Source organism: Rhinoderma darwinii, chromosome 4, assembly GCF_050947455.1.
Source record: "Rhinoderma darwinii isolate aRhiDar2 chromosome 4, aRhiDar2.hap1, whole genome shotgun sequence".
Classification (NCBI taxonomy): Eukaryota; Metazoa; Chordata; class Amphibia; order Anura; family Rhinodermatidae; genus Rhinoderma; species Rhinoderma darwinii.
In genome coordinates this window covers 196853175-196875134 of record NC_134690.1, presented here as the reverse complement: position 1 = coordinate 196875134, position 21960 = coordinate 196853175, and the positions used below count along the sequence as shown (strand labels likewise).

General features: G+C 43.1%; 1 protein-coding gene across 1 annotated transcript; it reads left to right on the top strand.

The window, feature by feature from the left end:
* Positions 1 to 4624: 4624 nt before the first annotated feature.
* Positions 4625 to 21592, top strand: TMEM30A (transmembrane protein 30A). The gene is made up of 7 exons (XM_075862038.1): positions 4625 to 5002; positions 9888 to 10004; positions 10942 to 11049; positions 15139 to 15226; positions 16152 to 16295; positions 16782 to 16991; positions 17571 to 21592. The coding sequence occupies exons 1-7, from the start codon at positions 4769 to 4771 to the stop codon at positions 17762 to 17764; spliced, it is 1095 nt and encodes a 364-aa protein (XP_075718153.1). The 5' UTR covers positions 4625 to 4768; the 3' UTR covers positions 17765 to 21592.
* Positions 21593 to 21960: the final 368 nt, after the last annotated feature.

The following is a 21960-nucleotide window of genomic DNA, read 5'->3' as shown; positions in this document are numbered from 1 at the left end:
ACTACATTACTATAATAATAATAATAATAATAATACATTACTATAATAATAATAATAATAATAATACATTACTATAATACTACATTACTATAACAATACTACCTTACTATAATAATACTACATTACTATAATAACACTACATTACTATAACAATGCTACATTACTATAACCATACATTACTATAATACTACATTACTATAACAATACTACTTTACTATAATACTACATTACTATAATACTACATTACTATAACAATACTACTTTACTATAATACTATATTACTATAACAATGCTACATTACTATAACCATACATTACTATAATACTACATTACTATAACAATACTACTTTACTATAATACTATATTACTATAACCATACATTACTATAATACTACATTACTATAACAATGCTACATTACTATAACAATGCTACATTACTATAACCATAAATTACTATAATACTACATTACTATAACAATACTAATTTACTATAATACTATATTACTATAACAATGCTACATTACTATAACCATACATTACTATAATACTACATTACTATAACAATACTACTTTACTATAATACTATATTACTATAACAATACTACATTACTATAATACTACATTACTATAACAATACTACATTACTATAACAATACTACATTACTATAACAATACTACTTTACTATAATACTACATTACTATAACAATACTACTTTACTATAATACTACATTACTATAACAATACTACTTTACTATAATACTATATTACTATAACAATGCTACATTACTATAACCATACATTACTATAACAATAATACATTATTATAATACTACATTACTATAACAATAATACATTATTATAATACTACATTACTATAACAGTACCACATTACTATAATAATGCTACATTACTATAATAATACTACATTACAATAATAATACTTCTACATTACTATAAGAATACTACATTACTATAATAATAGCGCTAGTTTTAAACTTAACGGAAATTTGCAAGATTTCTCCACGTGCTTATTTCAACAATCCAGTTTTGCAGTTTAAGTGTCGCTAAATGCAGTCGGGCGACTCAGTTGGCAGCGTTTGGCAGACACACAAATGTCAAGATTAGGCAGCCCCTTTTTAGATCGTCCCATAGAGCCCTCTATATATACTGCCACAGTGCCCTCTATAGATACTGCCACGGTGCCCTCTGTAGATACTGCCACAGTGCCCTCTGTAGATACTGCCACAGTGCCCTCTGTAGATACTGCCACAGTGCCCTCTGTAGATACTGCCACAGTGCCCTCTGTAGATAATGTCACAGTGCCCTATGTAGATAATGCCACAGTACCCTCTGTAGATAATGCCACAGTACCCTCTGTAGATAATGCGACAGTACCCTCTGTAGATAATGCCACAGTGTCCTCTGTAGATACTGCCACACACCCACCCGTAGATAATGCCACCGTGCCCTCTGTAGATAATGCCACAGTGCCCTCTGTAGATGCTGCCACAGTGCCCTCTGTAGATCATTCCACAATGCCCTCTGTAGATCATTCCACAGTGACCTCTGTAGATAATTCCACAGTGCCCTCTGTAGATGCTGCCACAGTGCCCTCTGTAGATGCTGCCACAGTGCCCTCTGTAGATGCTGCTAAAGTGCCCTCTGTAGATGCTGCCACAGTGCCCTCTGTAGATGCTGCCACAGTGCCCTCTGCAGATAATGCCACATACACCCCTTGTAGATAGTGCCATAGACACCCCCAGTAGATAACTCCATTGGGGCTCCCTCTGTGAGTGGAATCCCCAGCCAGAGCGTTGCCGACGCTTTGGCCAGGAATTCCTCTGCTGGAGGAGCCCCTTATGTCACTGTACATACACAGTGACGTCAGGGGATCCTCCTGGACCGGAATGTGATGTCAGGGGCAACCCCGGAGCCGGTGTCCCAGAGCGGAGCACTAGTATAGGCTCTGCACCGGAACTCTGGGGAAGCAACTGACATCAGTGTCCATATATGGACAGTGATGTCAGGGGCTTGCCCGGAGCTGGAGTTCTGGAGCAGAGCCTCTTCTAGCACTCTGCCTGGGATTCCATCTCTGCTCCTGACATCACTGTTCATATATGGACAGAGATGTCAGGGGCAACCCCAAAGCTGGAGTCCCGGGCAGAGCACTAGTAGCGCTCCTACTGGGACTCCAGCTGTGCTCCTGACATCACTGTTCAGCTCTGGGGAAGCCCTAGACATCACTGTCCATATGCGGACAGCGATGTCAGGGGATTCCACAGAGTCCCGGAGCACAGCCTATACTAGCGCTGTGCCCGGGACTCCGGCTCTGGAGAAGCCCCAGACATCGCGTGTCCATATACGGACAGCGATGTCAGGGTATTCCACAGAGTCCCGGAGCAGAGCCTATACTAGCGCTCTACCCGGGACTCCGCTCTGGGGATGACCCTGACAAAACTGTCCATACATGGACAGCGATGTCAGGGAATTCCACAGAGTCCCGGAGCAGAGCCTATACTAGCGTTCTGCCCGGGACTCAGGCTCTGGGGAAGCCCCAGACTTCGCGTTTCCATTCATGGACAGCGATGTGAGGGGACTCCACAAAGTCCCAGAGCAGAGCCTATGCTAGCGCTCTGCCCGGGACTCAGGCTCTGGGGAAGCCCTAGACATCCCGTGTCTATTCATGGACAGCGATGTCAGGGGATTCCACAGAGTCCCGGAGCAGAGCCTCTACTAGCATTCTGCCCGGGACTCAGGCTCTGGGGAAGCCCCAGACTTCGCGTGTCCATTCATGGACAGCGATGTCAGTGGATTCCACAGAGTCCCGGAGCAGAGACTATGCTAGTGCTCTGCCCGAGACTCAGGCTCTGGGGAAGCCCCAGACATCCCGTGTCTATTCATGGACAGCGATGTCAGGGTATTCCACAGAGTCCCGGAGCAGAGGCTATGCTAGCGCTCTGCCCAGGACTCCGCTCTGGGGAAGCCCCTGACAACACTGTCCATATATGGACAGCGATGTCAGGGAATTCCACAGAATCCCAGAGCAGAGCCTATACTAGCGTTCTGCCCGGGACTCAGGCTCTGGGGAAGCCCCAGACTTTGCGTGTCCATTCATGGACAGCGATGTCAGGGGATTCCACAGAGTCCCGGAGCAGAGCCTATGCTAGTGCTCTGCCCGGGATTCAGGCTCTGGGGAAGCCCCAGACATCCCGTGTCTATTCATGGACAGCGATGTCAGGGGATTCCACAGAGTCCCGGTGCAGAGCCTATGCTAGCGCTCTGCCCAGGACTCTGCTCTGGGGAAGCCCCTGACCACACTGTCCATATATGGACAGCGATGTCAGGTAATTCCACAGAGCCCGAGAGCAGAGCCTATACTAGCTGCTCTGTGTCTAGCGGGCCATGTGCTTGAGACTATATAGGGGCACTATCTACAGGAGACAATGTGGTGCTATCTACACGGGCACTCTCTACATGGCACTGTGGCACTATCTACAAAGGCGCTGGCACTTTATATGTGGGCACTGGCATTAGGGGCAGCTAAGGTGGCATTATACCTTATGGGGGCAGCTGTGGGGGAATTATACTGTATGGGGGCAGCTATAGGGGCATTATACTGTATGGGGCAGCTATGGGGCATTATACTGTATAAGGGCAGCTAGGGGGCATTATGCTGTATGGGGGCAGCTTTGGGGGCATTAAGCTATATGGGGCAGCTATGGGGGTATTATACTATATGGAAACATCTGTGTGGGCCTTATACTGTATGGGGGCATTATATTGTATGGGGGCAGCTATGAGGGGCATAATGCTGCATGGGGGCAGCTATGGGACGTTATGCTGTATCGGGGAATTTGTTTGGGCATTATACTGCATGGGGGCACTTGTGTTGGCATTATACTGTATGGTGGCATCTGTGTGGGCATTATACTGCATGGGAGAATCTGTGTAGGCATAATATTGGAGTATCTGTGTTGGCTTTATACTATATGGGTGCACCTAAGGGGGCATTTTACTGTGTGGGGCAGCTATTTGGCACATAATGTGTGAGGGCAGCTATTTGGCTTGATACAGTGTGGGCTGAACTGGGAATGTATGGGCAGGGATTGGGTGGGTTTAGAGGCGTGGCTTAATAGAAAAAAAATTGTCCGCGATGCGCTACACTACGGCAAAGTTTGACTCTCTTTGCGATACTTCAAATTTGGGAGGTATGCTTTATATCAGGTAAACAGGTATGATGAGAATGCTAAAGATAGGCCTCCCTTGAAGTTATCAAAGGTAGCAGTTCCGTGCGGTTCAAAGTGTAAAAATTGTACCAAAAGATTCTGGTTGTAAAGAAATTCTGTACTTTACCACCAGAACTGATACACTTAGAGAGTCTACATTAGTCTGGCAGATTCAAATTCAACCCCACTTATAGGGAACTTTTAGCAAGACCAGGGCATGGAGGAATTTACAGACACTAAGTATCTCCCAGACTAACAGGTAACTGCTTTGCCAGGCCTGAAAATTTACATACCTATAATAGTTCCTAGGTGCTGCCCTCCAACAAAATGGCCGCCTCCCCAAGAACAAGTTTACCTAGCACAATTATACCTCTAGTGTCTAAAAAGAACGCACGCGCAGTAGAGTTAACGTCTTCCGCATTAGGGCTAATCCGCCCGTGACGTTTCCTGTAGTCAGTTGCAGGGCGGGTTTGTTGTGTTCGATCAGCTGTGGTAAAACTCCGTGATACTGGTGACGGTTTGGGGCAAGAGATAGACCCCTATGGCTATGAACTACAAGGAGGAAGATGGGCACCATAACTCGGGTGTGGGGCCCGGGCCGGCAGTGAAGAGTAAGAAGCCCGATAACACTGCTTTTAAGCAGCAGCGACTTCCGGCTTGGCAGCCGATTCTCACTGCTGGGACCGTGCTGCCGGCATTCTTCGTTATCGGGATCATCTTCATTCCTATAGGGATCGGCATCTTCGTCACCTCCAATAACATCAGAGAACATGAGGTGAGTCGCGGGCTGTTCTCAGCTGAGGGTGTATGAGGGAATCACTGGTCAACTGTGAGGGAGGGAGTGATACCGAATACATCTCAACGCATTGTCCTAATATATGTCACCCCCATCACAATGTAGAGAAAAGGAAGACTTAAAGAGACTCTGTCACCACATTATAAGTGCCCTGTCTCCTACATAAGGAGATCGGCGCTATAATGTAGGTGACAGTAAGGGTATGTGCACACACACTAATTACTTCCGTAATTGACAGACGTATTTCGGCCGCAAGTACCGGACCGAACACAGTGCAGGGAGCCGGGCTCCTAGCATCATAGTTATGTACGATGCTAAGAGTCCCTGCCTCGCTGCAGGACAACTGTCCCGTACTGTAATCATGTTTACAGTACGGGACAGTAGTTCCACGGAGAGGCAGGGACTCCTAGCATCGTACATAACTACGATGCTAGGAGCCCGGCTCCCTGCACTAAGTTCGGTCCGGGACTTCCGGCCGAAATACGTCCGTCAATTACGGACGTAATTAGTGTGTGTGCACATACCCTAAGGCTGGATTCACACAAGGTCATTACGTCCGTAATTGACGGACGTATTTCGGCCGGAAGTCCCGGACCGAACTCAGTGCAGGGAGCCGAGCTCCTAGCATCATGCCTATGTACGATGCTAGGAGTCCCTGCCTCGCTGCCGGACAGCTGTCCCGTACTGTAAACATGTTTTCAGTACGGGACAGTAGTTCCACGGAGAGGCAGGGACTCCTAGCATCGTACATAACTCTGATGCTAGGAGCCCGGCTCCCTGCAGTGTGTTCGGTCCGGGACTTGCGGCCGAAATACGTCCGTCAATTACGGACGTAATGACCTCGTGCGAATCCAGCCTTATGCTATTTATTTAAAAGAACGATCTATTTTCACCACTTTATGAGCGATTTTAGATTTATGCTAATGAGTTGCTTAATGCCCAAGTGGGTGTATTTTTACTCTAGACCAAGTGGGCGTTGTACAGAGGAGTGTATGACGTTGACCAATCAGCATCATGCACTCCTCTCCATTCATTTACTCAGCGCATAGGGATCCTGCTAGATCCTTATGTGCTGTCTTATACTTACACATTAACAATACTGAAGTGTTTAGACAGTGAATAGACATTCCACGGGATGTCTATTCACAATCTGCACTTCGTTACTCTGTCTATGGTAGTTACAGCAGAGGAAGGGTGATCTCGTTGTAACGGGTCATATACAGCGTAACCTTGCGAGATGACGCTTCCTCTGCTGTAACTACCACAGACAGAGTAACGAAGTGCAGAGATTGTGAATAGACATCCCGGGGAATGTCTAGTCACTGTCTAAACACTTCAGTATGCAGCTAGCGCCAGTTTTCTGTGCAGAGATAAAATATGCAGCACTGCTTATCCTGGTGATGACCGCTGATCGTTGTGATCATCTCCGGATAATGGTACGGTCCCATTTATCAGCGACCATTTTTTCAGCCACTGGCCACTACGTAGGATCGCACCCACAGGGTTACTTCTAAAAACAAGGTGGGTATTGTGACGTGAGTATCCTGAAATACTTGCACTTGACTTTGTCCACACTTGGGGTACGGTTCATTGTAGCAGCCGAAACCCAGCTCACTTGCGGTTGCCAATGACAATTTTGCCGGTTATTACCGGCAAAATTGTGCAGCCGTTGGCCACCGCATGTGAGCAGTGATGCAGCCGCCGCTACATTGGACCGACCTGTTGGACAAGTGTCATTCAAAGTGAAAGTTATAAAAAAAAAAAAAGTGCAAAAATGACGTTTCGGATACTTTTCTACGAACTGGCTGTTATTTAAAGCGACACATGATGATTTTATCAGCACATTGCACCGCTGTCACCTGGTATGTGATCAGACGTGAATTTCCTGATATTTGATGTAACTTGGGCTAAGTTCACATCTTGTTTTTGCTGTACGTCCAAACGTGTACCACAGCGTGCACATTGCTTTCTATGTCAGGGCTGATGACCTGATGGTGCAGTTTCTGAATACGTTTTGTCTGCTTACATTCTATTGTTTTTTTGTTTGTTTTTTTTCCGTGTCCTGAAAAGCGACGCTTTTCAGTACTTTTCCAAAACGTATATCACACGTCTGCATTTTTATTTCTATTGAAGTCAATGGTGATGTATGGACGACATATGCAATCTTAAACCCTACGTCTGCATACGTAAAACGTATGGTTTTTGTCACCATATATAGGAAATCTTGACTTTACAAAGTTTGATTCAGCTCAAGAACAAAAAAACTTATGTTTTTAGAAAAACGGACACAAACGTATACTAGAAAAAAGCATAAGCGTATGTTACAAATGCATACGTCTTTGTAGCTTTAAAAACGTATACGTCGTCGTATACCACAAACGTGCGGAAAACGAGATGTGAACTTCGCCTTAAGATAATTGTAGTCAGCTAGTATGGGGATTATTAGGGGGTGACATTCTGTGATCTAGCTTTGGAGGTTGTGGTTCTGGATGATGATCTTTAAAATAACTTTCTATTTCGGCCCCATTTACACATGTCGGATTTGATACAGATTCCAAGCTGAAATCAGACGACAACCGCCACCCATTGCCTGTTAATGGGGTCTGCAACCTGATGTAGTTCTGATTTTTGCCCATGGCACAAATGAGGCGTGATATTTATTCCTGTGGATTTCACATGGAAAAGTCTGATTTCTGAAAACGTATAGCATGCTGTATACGGGTAATCCTCCCAACATATACTGCTTGCCCAGTGTACGCTGGAAGTATAGAAACATAACTTCTTCAAAGGAAAGATTTGGCCTTGTTCTGATCTAGGAAATCATTGTTTGGGTAGATAGGAAAATGACATTTTGAAGCTTCAGTTCCTAAAATAATTACAGTAAGCAAGAAAAAAATCAAATAGAAATAAAAAAAATTCCCAAATACTGTGCAAATGATAATGTGGATAGAACATCCGAGCTAGACTGTAGCAGCTCTAAGCACCTTCTCTTTCCTCTAGCAAGGACACCTAGGCCATTGCACAGAGGTAACTTGAAATACAGGCCCCTAATGAGTTGTACTGCCCCACCAGCCGTGGCACTTTGTACAAGTTGGTGAGCTGGATGGCAGGGTGGTACAGGGTTGCATGATGCATCAACACCGTGAATTCATGTGTTTCGGTACTTAGCTGTGTGGCCGTGCATCTTAGTATTGTAATACGTGAAATTAGTCACTAGTAGGGTTGCACGATGCATCAAAACATCAATACTGTTTCGATACCATGCACCCTCAAATGGTTCAATACTGTTATTTCATGTATTTCAATACTAAGCCATGTTCAGTGCCTGCGCCGCCGCTCATTAGTGCAGCGCGCACGCACACTTATTGTCCGGAGCGGGGAAATGGCTGTATTACACAGCCACAGCCCTGCTCTAACGGCGGAAATCAGAGAAACCTCTCATCTCGGCCGCTATTCCCTTGAATGCTGTGATCAAAGCAGCATTCAAGGGGTAAATGAGAAGGGGGAGATGCCCTTAGGATCACGTCACGGAGTCCCTGTGATGTGATCGAGGGACATACCATATATGGGCAGACAATCCAGGGTCCATAGGACCACAGGGCTGTCTGACCATATTTCCTGTTGTTAGGGCATACTGAGGTATGTCCGAACAACTGCCTGTGTACTATCTGTACACAAGCTAATGTACTGGCCTATAGATATATATACCAGTACATTACTATCAGCATATAGATATATATACCAGTACATTCAAGTGTAAAAATAAAGTAGTGTTAAATGTAAAAAAAAAGTGTATTTTTTTTAATAAACCTTAAAATAAGTCTCAATACATAAAACATACACACATCCGGTATCGTCGTGACCGTAATAACAAATTTATAGTGTCATTTGAGGTTTAAAAAATAAAAATCTTCTTTCTTTCACTTATTAATATGAGGCATGAGGTATTATGAATTTTGAACCTCCATGTTCCTCACATTAATGGTAATTCACCCCATCATGTACCTCACACATTAACCAAAGTCCATTATAACTGAGGAACATGATGGGGTTAATTACTATCAATGTGAGGCACATGGAGGTTCCAAATTCATAATACCACGCGCCTCACATCAGATAATGGTAGAACTTTTTTTTTTTTATTGTTGACAAAGTATGGTTTTGGTATCGAGTATCGCAATACTACACAAAGTATCGGTATCGAAGTTCAAATTCTGGTATCGTGACAACCATAGTCACTAGCATGATGTGATGTGGCCGGTGTTGGCATTGTGCCCGCCATGTTTTCTGTCTTTAGTGGCGGCGCCGGCCGCATCACATCATGCTGATAGCGCGGGCACAGCAAGTGTCCCCGCGCCATCAGGAGTGGGGCAATTGCTGTAATACACAGCCCCAGCCCCGCATGGTGGAAACCAGCGAAACCTCTGATCTCCGCTATTAACCCCTTGAATGCCGTGATCAAAGCTGATCGTGGCATTCAAAGGAAAAGTAAGAAGGGGTGGGACCCCCTTTGTTTCATTCCCTGTGGAACATACCTTATATGGGCAGACAGCTCAGGGTCCATTGAAGGACCCCAGGGCTGTCTGACCATATTTCCTGTTGTCTTCTATATTGGATCTTTAGGTGCATCATGTAGAAGTCTATTTAAAGTGCCTGTTTTATTACTGGCGCACCCAATAGGGATCAATGGTTTAAAGTAGTGATTGACCTTCTGCAGAAACATGAACAGGAAACTACTCAAGTTAATAATCCTTCACAGAGCTTTTTTGTGTGGTTTCATTTCTTTTTTCTGCTAGTCCTGCGTTTTACTACATGCATTTTTTTTCTTATTGATTTTCTTTAACCTTTTTTTTTTTTTCCCCAGATTGACTACACTGGAATAGATTCAAGTAGCCCGTGTCACAAGTGCTTGAATGCCTCTTGGAACAGCACTCCATCATGTGTGTGCGTTCATAACTTTACCTTGGATAATGCATTTGAGGTAAATCTATTTTACTCCTCACTGATTGTTTTGCTTCTGTTGCATGTGTTTTATTATAGCTTTCAGGCTTTGATCATTTACATTATTTTGAACCAAGTGATATATAAATTGGGTACATCTGCTACTATATAGTTCACACAGGCGGATACACTGCGTAATAGCACACAGCGTATCCGCCCTGTGCGCCGCAGGGAATTCCCGCGAAAATGCGCACCAAACTGGTGCAGTTTTTCGCCTAGAATGTCCGCTGCGAAAACTGCAGCACTTGGCCGGCCGCCTCCTGGGATGACGTCTCATCCCAGGAGACCGCTGCAGCCTGTGATTGGCTGCATCGGCAGTCACATGGGATAAAGCGTCATCCCAGGAGGATGAAACACAGACTCCTAGGTAAGATTAATATATATATATTTTTTTCTAAGTTGCGTTTTTTGCGGCGGGATCGCTGCGATCCCGCCACAAAAAACGGAACAACTGCTATTTGATGCAGGATTTATATCCCCGTAGAAGTCGATGGGAAAATCCCACAACAAATAAGCAGCGTTTATCTAAATATAATTGACATTCTGTGGTATAAAACTCTGCACCGCAGGTCAATTTCTAAGCGTTTTTTCCGCTCCGTATTTACGCTGCGTGTGGATGACACTTGTATTATCTCATCCACTTTGCTGCCACTGAATTTTCCGCAACTAAATCCGTTGTGGAAAATCTGCAGTATTTACGCAACGTGTGGACTGGCCCTGAGAGTAACTATGTTTTAACATGTTTGCACAGCCAGAAATAAACTATTTGTACAATAAATGTAAAATACGCATGTGCTTTATTCTGTTAGGACCCCAGAAATAGATTCTGTGGACTGTTTGGGCATCTCATCTGGGGTACGTGATCACATTTTCTGCTAAATACCTCCTTCTTAAAACCTGTCTGTTCTTTTTTGCAGAGCAATGTGTTTTTGTATTATGGACTGTCAAACTTCTATCAGAACCATCGACGTTATGTAAAGTCTAGAGATGACAGTCAGCTGAATGGAGACAAGAACTCTCTTACAGTAAGTCATTTTTGTGAGGGAGAGTGTAAGTCTAGGATGAGCGGCCATGTTATTCTGGGAGCATCTCTGGCATGAAATGGTTTCATTATGATTATTAACATAACCCCTCTTTATAAATCCCTACCCCCACAGCTGAGATTAGTGGGGTCAGCACTTGATGATTAATTTTACTACAGTATATATTCGGCTTACCGTATAACTGTGCACCTTCAAAGGACCCCGCAGGAGGAATAGCGACTTCTAGCAGTGCTTCCTGAAAAAAAAAATGTGCTCTCTGCTTCTCCTACATCCAGTAGACCGCAATAGGCTGCTCATACGTAGCTTCCTGCCAGCAGAGGGCGCATCATTGGAGCATGCAGAGAGAAGGACATTGGGGGGGTTGATTCCTGCCGTGATTATTGTGTTGGGAGCAGGCGGGCCTGCTCTGACTCCGGGGGAAGTGGAGGGGGTAGTCAGCAACACAATTTATACTACTGGGTGGGGGCTTTCACTGCTACCAAGGGGAGCATTATTCTGACTACTTTAACCCGTTAGTGACCGCCAATATGCCTTTTCACGTCGGCCACTAACTGGCTTTATTCTGATGCAATAGCCTTTTCACGTCGCTGCATCAGAATAAATAAACAGAGCAGGTAGCCGTTAAATCTCCCTGATGTGAGCTACCAGAGGTTGCTGAGGGCTGGGGGCATCCCTACTCGATGGGGTGATATCGATATCGGTCTCACCCGTTTATTCCCTCAGATGCGGTGCTCAATAGCGAGCTCCGCATCGGAGTTGTTTTGGAGAGAGGGAGGGAGCTCCCTCTCATCCCACAGACACCCGGCGATAAGATCACTGAGCGTCTGTGTCTTCGATGGCAGCCGGGGCTTAATAAAGGCCCCCAGGTCTGCCTGTAGTGAATGCCTGCTAGGTCATGCCAGAGGCATGACCTAGCAGATGCCTGTCTGTTTTAAACGGACAGGCAGTAAGTAATACACTGCAATACAAAAGTATTGCAGAGTATTATAAAAGTGATCGGATGATCGCATATGAAAGTCCCCTAGTAGGACTGGTAAAGTAAAAAAAAAAGTTTAAGAAAGTTAATTAAAAAAAAAGATGGAAAACTTTCAAAATGCTTTACTATTAAAAAAAAACAAAATAAAGCAAAAAAGTTACACATATTTGGTATCGCCGCGTCTGTAACGACCCAGACTATAAAGCTATTACATTATATACCCCGCATGGTGAGCGCCGTAAAAAAATAAACTAAAAAACAATGGAAAAATTGCTGTTTTCTGTGAATCCTGACTTTAAAAAAAATTTGATAAAAAGTGATCAAAAAACGCATCTACTCCAAAATGGTACCAATAAAAACTACAAGTCGTCCCGCAAAAATAAACCCTCATACAACTGCATCGGCGGAACAATAAAAAAGTTACAGCTCTTCAAATATGGAGACACAAAAACAAATAATTTTGAAAAAAAAGCGTTTTTACTGTGTAAAAGTAGTAAAACATACAAAATCTATACAAATTTGGTATCGTTGCAATCGTAACAACCCGCTGAATAAAGTTGTGTTATTTATACCAAACGCCGTAGATTTAGTTAAAAAGTTAATCAATAAATAATATGTACCCCAAAATAATGCTAATAAAAAAATACAACTTGTCCCGCTAAAAAAACAAGACCTTATACAGCTATGTCGACAGAAAAAATCAAAAAGTTATAGCTCTTGGAATGCGACGATGGAAAAACGTAAAAAATACCTTGGTCATTAAAGAGGCTCTGTCACCAGATTATAAGTGCCCTATCTCCTACATAAGGAGATCGGCGCTATAATGTAGTGACAGTAATGCTTTTTATTTAGAAAAACGATCTATTTTTACCACTTTATTAGCGTTTTTAGATTTATGCTAATGAGTTGCTTAACACCCAAGTGGGTTTTTACTTTAGACCAAGTGGGCGTTTTACAGGGGAGTGTATGACGCTGACCAATCAGCATCATGCACTCCTCTCCATTCATTTACTCAGCGCATAGGGATCCTGCTAGATCCTTATGTGCTGTCTTATACTAACACATTAACAATACTGAAGTGTTTAGACAGTGAAGAGACATTCCACGGAATGTCTATTCACAATCCCTGCACTTCGTTATTGTTTCTATGGTAGTTACAGCAGAGGAAGGGTGATTTCGTTGTAACCTGTCATTTACCGCGTAATCTCGCGAGATTCCTCTGCTGTAACTACCACAGACAGAGTAAGGCCTCATGCACACGACCGTATTTTTTTCCCACCCGTAAATACTGGCGTAAATACGGGTCCTTGGTCACACATATTCGACCCGTTTTGCACCAGTATTTACGGACCCGTGCCCATAAATATGGGTCCGGTGTCACCCGTATTCCACCCGTATTTACGGGCACGTTTTTGGCGGCAAAATAGCACTGCACTAATCGGCAGCCCCTTCTCTCTATCAGTGCAGGATAGAGAGAAGGGACAGCCCTTTCTGTAATAAAAGTTAAAGAAATTCATACTTACCCGGCCGTTGTCTTGGTGACGCGTCCCTCTCTTCACATCCAGCCCGACATCCCTGGATGACGCGGCAGTCCATGTGACCGCTGCAGCCTGTGATTGACCTGTGATTGGCTGCAGCGGTCACATGGGCTGAAACGTCATCCAGGGAAGTCGGGCCGGATGTCGAGAGGGACGCGTCACCAAGGAAACGGCCGGGAGACTGGACTGGAGGAAGCAGGAAGTTCTCGGTAAGTATGAACATCTTTTTTTTTTTTACAGGTTGCTCTATATTCTGATCGGAATTCACTGTCCAGGGTGCTGAAAGAGTTACTGCCGATCAGTTAACTCTTTCAGCTCCCTGGACAGTGACTATTTACTGACGTCGCTTAGCAACGCTGCCGTAATGTCGGGTTCACACACGTAGCCACCCGTCATTACGGGAGCTCCATAGACTTCTATGGACTGTCCGTGCCGTTATTACGGCCTGAAATAGGACATGTTCTATCTTTTTCAACGGCACGGCACCTTCCCGTAAGAAAACGGGAAGGTACCCGTGGCCAATAGAAGTCTATGAGCAAGTTATTACAGGTCGTAATTACGACCCGTAATAACGGGAGTTTTTACGGTCGTGTGCATGAGGCCTTACTAAGTGCAGAGATTGTGAATAGACATCCCGTGTTAATGTGTTAGTATAAGACCGCACATAAGGATCTAGCAGGATCCCTATGCGCTGAGTAAATGAATGGAGAGGAGTGCATGATGCTGATTGGTCAGCGTCATACACTCCCCTGTACAACGCCCACTTGGTCTAAAGTAAAAATATGCCCACTTGGGCATTAAGCAACTCATTAGCATAAATCTAAAATTGCTAATAAAGTGGTAAAAATAGATCGTTTTTCTAAATAAAAAGCATTACTGTCACCTACATTATAGCACCGATCTCCTTATGTACAAGATAGTCCACTTATAATGTGGTGACAGAGCCTCTTTAAGGTTTAAGGGCTGATTTGACCACGCAATTGACGTGTAAAGCCAGGCTTGTACATCTTAGGTAGACCCGGCCCTGCGGTGTGTTGGAGCTGCCTCCTAGACCTAGCTAAGGTTTGTCTTATTTGCATTGCGGTTGAATGGCAGAATAATGCAGTTTATTAGTATTTATTAGTAATTTGATAGATCTTGATCTGAGGCGCTGGTTTAGAAGTTTTGCTTCTGGTGTACAGATGCAGCTTTGCTAATATGAAGGAACGTCCCCACTTCATCACCGGACGTGTTTTAGCTGCAGGGTGATAACATTTTAAGAATCTGTTGAATAATTTAGATTTTGAGATCAATCCGCTTTTTCCTTTGACTGCTAAATCTCCCGATCGTTCCCATTAGTGTGTACTAGTGTGGAGACCCTGACCTTGTGGAGGTTACACAGCATTATTCCATGCTTTGTGTTCATTTTCAGATTGCCTCTTGTATGAGAACAATAGTTGCACCACCTGCTGGAGAATGATGGAAATCCATTTTCACATGCTTGACCTGTTCCATATATTGTAATGTGTGACTGTTCAAGTGTCATAAATGCATGGGATTTATTTTATTCCCTTTTAGAACCCCAGCAAGGAATGTGACCCCTATCGTATGAATCTCAACAAACCTATTGCTCCCTGTGGTGCCATTGCGAACAGCATGTTTAACGGTAAACTTCTGTTTAGCCCTCTTGGTATTGTGTAACATATGGTGGCATTTCCATTTTACATGAAGAATCTCTTACAATTGCATAGCATGCCATTTGTTTTCATGTTGCAGTAACGTGCGGTAGTGGCATGGTTTGTGACGTGGTAGTGGGTGACTGAAATGTGACTCTGATTAATCCCAGTCATTAGCACAGTAGTGGACTATATGGCAAATAAGCCTACGTATTTCTGCAATCTCAATTACAGGGGTTATTAAAATTGATAGCCTAATATTCTTAGCAAAGGTAATCAATATTTGATCGATGGGGGTCCGACTGTTGGCACCCCCACTGATCAGTTGTTTGAAGGGGTTTGCACTTGTACCCCTTCATTGTTTACATGGGTCTCCTCTCCGCTCATACTTGCACGCCCCGTTACATTTGTAGCAGCTGTACAAGGTGTCACACAACTGTCCCGTACACTTGAGTACGAGCGCCGCAGCCCTGTCAAACAGCTGATGGACAGGGGTGCTGACAGACCCCCACCGATTTAACATTGATGGCCTATCTTAATTATAGGCTACACATTTTAATAACCCAGACAACCCCTTTAATTCATTACAATTTTAGTTGGCTTCACTATTGTCATAGGACTAGTTTTACTTCTGAATACCAATCGAGCGTTTAATCTGTTATCTTACCATTGCCAACACAATGGGGACCGTTTTAACAATGGGATTGCCTGAAACGGAGAACCACTTTTAAGTGATGGTATTTACTAGCGCTATGCCATCGCTTTCTGGGATGGGAAAACCCCTTTAAATTTAATGGGTACATTTGTTTGTATTTTTGTAGTGTGGAAGTTTCCTGCAGACCTCTGCAGCATGTGAACTTAGCCTTACTTTTCTAGAATCAAACAAATTCTAACTGGTTATGTTTTTGCTTTAAGACACTTTCCGCTTATATCAGATCAAAGAAGGAGCTGAAGTAGAAATTTTTTTCACCAAAAAAGGCATTGCTTGGTGGACTGATAAAAATGTGAAGTTCAGGAATCCAGCTGGAAATATTAGTGATCTGAAGGAGACCTTTAAAGGTAACGTACCGAATAATGAAATGTTTGTACATCCTATAAGGACATGCAGACTTGTCTCCTGTATAGATATGATTGTTTCACTTCTGCCATTGCTGTCATATTGTCCTCCTCCGCAAGCTTTGTACATGTGAACTAGATGGGCAGGATTTAGGGTCCTTTTACACAGGCCAATATGGGCTGTAAAAAACGAGCGCTGATCAACGAGACAGCTGATTGATCGATGCTCACGAGGCGCTATGATCGGTAATGTATGGGGATGAGCGATCATTACTACGATGGTTCATCCATGCATTTCCATCATGTCGGCAGCACATCTCCCTGTTTACACAGAGCGATGTGCTGCCGACTACGATGATCATTACAGCATTTTAAAATATTTTCGGCGTTCGCTCGTTCATCGGCTGATCGTTGCTTTCTGTGAATGCTCTTTTGTCCGATAATTGACCAGTGTCAAAGGGCCCTAACTTGCATTTCTCTCTTATACAGATACAACAAAGCCAATTAACTGGCAGAAACCGGTCTACGAGTTAGATCCAAATGACGACAACAACAATGGCTTCGTCAATGAGGATTTCATTGTGTGGATGCGCACGGCAGCACTGCCTACTTTCAGAAAACTTTATGGGTTGATAGAAAAGAATGATGCCGCATATGCTGCCTTGGCGCCTGGCAATTACTCTCTCCATGTAGAATACAGTATCCTTTTATAAAACGAAGGTAAATAGCAGTCACGTCTTGCTTTAACTTGGGCACCATTTGTTTGGGATGGGATTGCACGATTGCCATAAAGGTTAGGAATACCCTGTTAAGTAATGATCGTGACCTTATTAGGATCTACCTGGGTAGGGAGTTCCCCTTTATAGCTCCTGGTTTTTTTTGTGTGTGTGTGAGTTGCTGAAGATGAACAGACACCATATTATATGGTCCAGAGTAATATGAAATAGCATTCTGGTTCTCAGTTTTTTTTTTTCGAAGAAGGCCATCTACAAGATTATACGACAGGCAAGTAACCGGATAATGACTCTTTTTGTCTACACTCGCTTGCCGTGATTGCAGTTCTTCTTTCTAGCCAAATCTTGGATTAAAAAAAAGCGAAATATACGTCTTTTCCTTTTACTTTTCCTGTGTTTAGGCCCCACTCCTGATTTGGGTAAAAAAAAAAAAACCACATACACAGTAACCTAACTCTTCTCCATGTATTTTTATTCTTCCATACTGGTACGTACCCAGTCTTTTTATTTCATGCATATACAATATTTCCTATACGTTTCTCAGATTACCCTGTTCTCAGCTTTGATGGAAGGAAGAGAATGATCCTCAGCACAATCTCCTGGATGGGGGGAAAGAATCCATTCTTAGGAATTGCTTACATCACTGTGGGCTCCATCTGCTTCTTCTTGGGTGTTATACTGCTTATTATCCACCATAAATATGGAAATCGCAACAACAGTGCTGATATTCCAAACTAAGTATTGGCATGGTGTCCTGCATGTGCGTCTAAGCAGGTCTGCACGGCTTGTGCGCTAGCTTCTTCCTCTAGTACTCTTCATACGATTTCTTTTGTGAAGTGGGGTTATTTTTTAGACCATGTCTTTTGTTGTACCTGGGAATAATTCTAGAAAAAAAGTGTTGCCCTCCAAACTGTCTCATGAATATGGAAGGTCGTTCCTATGGCAAGTCTCTATGCTTATTCCAGCCTGTATCACACAGTTGCAGGTCAACGTTTCAATGAGCCGAAAAGTTTTTCAAATATTTAGTGTTTTTTGTTTTTTTTATTCTCCCTGCCTGCTCCTTTTTAATATGCACTCCCTTTTTAAGTAAAAAGGCTGCAGTTCTTAAAGAAAAAAATAAATAAAATTTGGTGTACAGCGAGTTAAAACCATGTCTAAATATGTTCTTTTTTTGTTTTACTGTGACTGCTAAGGCTCTGTTCACGCGAGCAATGATGGCTGCGCCAGATCCATTTTCGGTTGTTGATGCTCCCTCTGGGTTTTGGCATTTTTGACGGCAAGAATAACTACAGACTGCACTATTCTTGCTGTCAAAAATAGGGGAACCCCAGACAGAAAGCATAAAATGCTAATGTGAACAGAGCCTTAATTTAATCCGAAGGTGTAGCAGGTAACTAAATGTGGCCATGCACTACAATTTTTCATATAGATTAGATGAACACCAAATGATAATTGTAGAAATTTAATAATAACCAAAATTCCATTCATAGGTGAGACGGGTATTATCACTGTACACCTATGTATCTCCATTACGGGCAACCTGTTCATAAAAGAACTGTGAAAGTTTCCTAAAACGTAGTTCACATCTGCGGTCAGTGCTTCTGTTGCTCTGCAGCGGAATGGGATGTTTTATGGGCTGTATATAGATTACTGTTAAACAAAACCTGTCTTTCAGTCAAACTGTAATAAGTTGTTCTCTGGTCTGGATGAGTACGAGTTAGTTATGTAACACTTACCTGTTCCATCTTGCATAAAGGTAAGGGATGATGGTCGCCCCTCATGCAGCTTATGAGATGTGAGTCTGTGGTACACCGGTACGTGTAAGGTAAAGTCTCACCATCTGTCTGTTATTTTCTACCCTTCTGGCGTCTTGATTCTCCATGGTGAATGCACTCCTGTTAAGCAGTTTACCATAGTTGCTTGAGATCAAACTTTAAAATCTCTTTTTTATTTTATTTTTATCTGTTGGGTTTCAAAATGTGAAACTGTTTCTCCAGGTCTAAAGGGGTATTCCCATCTTTTCCATTTATGCCATATTCACGAGATAGGCAATGAATTCCTGATCGATGCTGGTCCCAGATCCAGGACCTGCACCTGTGTCCTGCCTGGTGAGGTGTACACCACATCCGGGTGAAGAATAAATAAAGTGCCTGGAACCGAGGTACTATCTGACGTTTATGGCCTAGTCCGTGGATATGCCATAAATGTCTAAGATGGCATTAACCCTTTAATTTGTCTGGATAAGGAGTACTGTGGCACCGCTTAGTTTCTGCAGCCTGTGGACTACAGTAGTTTTGGGGTGCTATCATTGCAATGATGACAGGGGGCATTTCCTCTAGGCAACAAGCAACACTGCTTGATTTAATGTATTTATTTTTGTTACATGTAACTTTTCACACTAGAGACCCATTTAAATGTGTGGGTGCAAATGATGTGTATAACATGTTTAAGTGCTGTAAAGCTTCTTGTAAAGACCTGATTTTTTTTTTTTTTTTTACTGCTTTGTAAAGGCTTGTAATATTTCAATGCTTGTAATGCTGATGGTTATCTCGACTATTGCACTGAACTGGAACACTGATGTTCAAGAAGAAACTTCCGAGAAAATGGCATTTCATATAGAAAGTCTTAGCAATTAAATATGTGCAAGGAAATCCACCCAAGTCCTCTCCCCAACCCCACATCTTTCATGGTCTTATTTTTGCTAGGGCTCATGTACACAGCCATGTTATAAATTTCATGTTCTAATGTGACCACAGTGTTTGTGTCCATAAGCCACTGGGCATGGCACCTAAACAGTTCTTTCCCCAATAAATTATTATTTGTGTCTTGTGGGTGTGGAGAGGCTGGTCACCAACCCTGCTCATTGCCGGGAACACTGCTTCACTATCAGAAACTTAGGAATAAAGTTAACACCATATATAAGAGGAATGGTCCTGCTGGCTATATTATGTCAATGCTGAGGGTATTTTGTAGCTAAATTATTTGAAGAGTCCTACCGAAATAGTTGTTTGCCTTCGTTATTTTAACATTCCTTTTATCTGACACTTAGTATACTTATATTATCTTGTACCAAAAAAATTGCTGTAATGGTTTCCAGCCCCAGATTGTCCAGCTAGTATAATTTGGTTTTTAGTTTGTTAGGTTGTTGAATGCAATAGCAACGTCAATATTTCCTTCATATTTTATAAATGTACACAGATTTGGAGAGAATGAGGAGATGAGCAGAAGACTGATGTATAGTTTTGTGCAAAAAGATTGAAAGGATTTAAATGAATACATTACAAGTTATATTCAACGCTGTGGGCTAGAGTCCAGTTGGTGATCTTAAGAATTGATTGACCTTCCCTGTATGTGTGTGAATACAAGAGTAGTTGTCAATCAATGTGTAGGACCGCCCACTTGACTCAAAGGATTATGCCCATCTTGGACTTTTATGGCATGTCCACAGGATATGCCATAAATGTCTGATAGATGTGGGTCCCACCTCTAGAACCTGTACCTATCTCTAGAATGGGGTTTAAATCCCATTCTGCCTGTCTCCTGGCCACTTCCCGAGTGGATGGTTGGGAGTTACAGAAACCGCGGTGCTTCCTGAGCTAGGCTGTTTCCATTACTCCCGTGGAAGTGAATGGGAGTTACGGAAACAGTGTAGCATGGCGAGCTACGCTGTTTCTGGAACTCAGGAGCTGCTGAAACAGCCAAGTTTGCCGTGCTATGCGGTTTCCATAACTCCTCTTCACTTCTATGGGAGTTATGGAAACTGCGACTGAAGATAATATCCATTTCTGCAAGTTCCATTTGGAATGGAACTGATTTTGAGTCGCAGAAAATTTCTGCCATGTGTGACTGCACCCTTAAAAGGCATTGTCTCATAAAGACCACCCCCATTTTAAAATCAGAAGATAGTGGGTCCAGCTTCTCTTCACCCCAGCAATCAGCTGTTATCATCGTACCCACGGCGAGCCACTCAATTCCCTTGCAGTGGCTTCCAATAAGGCACATGGACGAGGGTTTTCTTGGTAAGACAACCCCTTTAAGCTAGTTATACTAATAGCTGCCCGCTCAATTGGCCAACAGCTATCCTTGCTGGCTCCCTATTAATCTAATGTATTTGAGCAGAACCCCACTATGCTGCCATAACACTTTTTTTTCCCAACAGAAAAAGAGAAATGAACCATAAAATGCAGCTATATCAAATAAGAACACGGCTTCCTGCTAACCCCTAGTGTCCTATTTGGATATATTCTCACGTGGCAGAAGTATCTGCGCTGACCCATTCATCTGAATGATACTTGCAGAAATCCGTTTTCTTGGTGCAGAACATAACATTTAAATGGATAGTACTGATTTTCATTCGCAGAAATTTCTGCAACAAATCTGCTGCGTGTGACTGCTCTCTTGGTAAAAACACCTGTCATTGCAGGGTGAAAGGTTGGGGTTCTCCTTAATGCTGGAAAAGCTGCTATGTGGTTGATAACTGCCAATGCAAAAACTGTACTGTTTTCCTTGTTGTGTAATTTTCCCTTGTTTTCTTCAGTGAATAAATGAAAAAGAATGTACACTTTCTATTTGCGTTGTCGTTAATGGGAAAACTTCATGGCCAAATAAAATTGCCGCGCTCATTTTTAAACTTGTATTTTCTGTGTTATTAGAACTGGTTTGGAGCTGCACAAGGAGGTTGCTCATGTTGTCATAATCTGCTATTAAACCTGAATAGATCTCAAATTTACTAAAGACCTCTGTGTGTCTTGGGAAAGTTGAATTTGAGTGACTTAAAGGGGTCCTGTCAGTAGGTATAAAGCCACTAAACCAGCATTGCGTTATGCAGCTGGGGTTTGATGTTCCAAACCTGCCTGCCTCGAAAACGGACGTTTAGGGAATAGTTAGTAAAGTGTATTACAACATTCCAAAAGAAGTCAGGTGGCATCGGTGCA

Excerpts from the sequence above, each read along its gene's own strand:
- TMEM30A (XM_075862038.1), top strand. The coding sequence starts at position 4,769 with ATGGCTATGAACTACAAGGAGGAAGATGGGCACCATAACTCGGGTGTG. Across the intron at positions 10,005-10,941 it reads CCTTGGATAATGCATTTGAG|AGCAATGTGTTTTTGTATTA; the intron begins GTAAATCTATTT and ends TCTTTTTTGCAG. Across the intron at positions 16,296-16,781 it reads TCTGAAGGAGACCTTTAAAG|ATACAACAAAGCCAATTAAC; the intron begins GTAACGTACCGA and ends TCTCTTATACAG.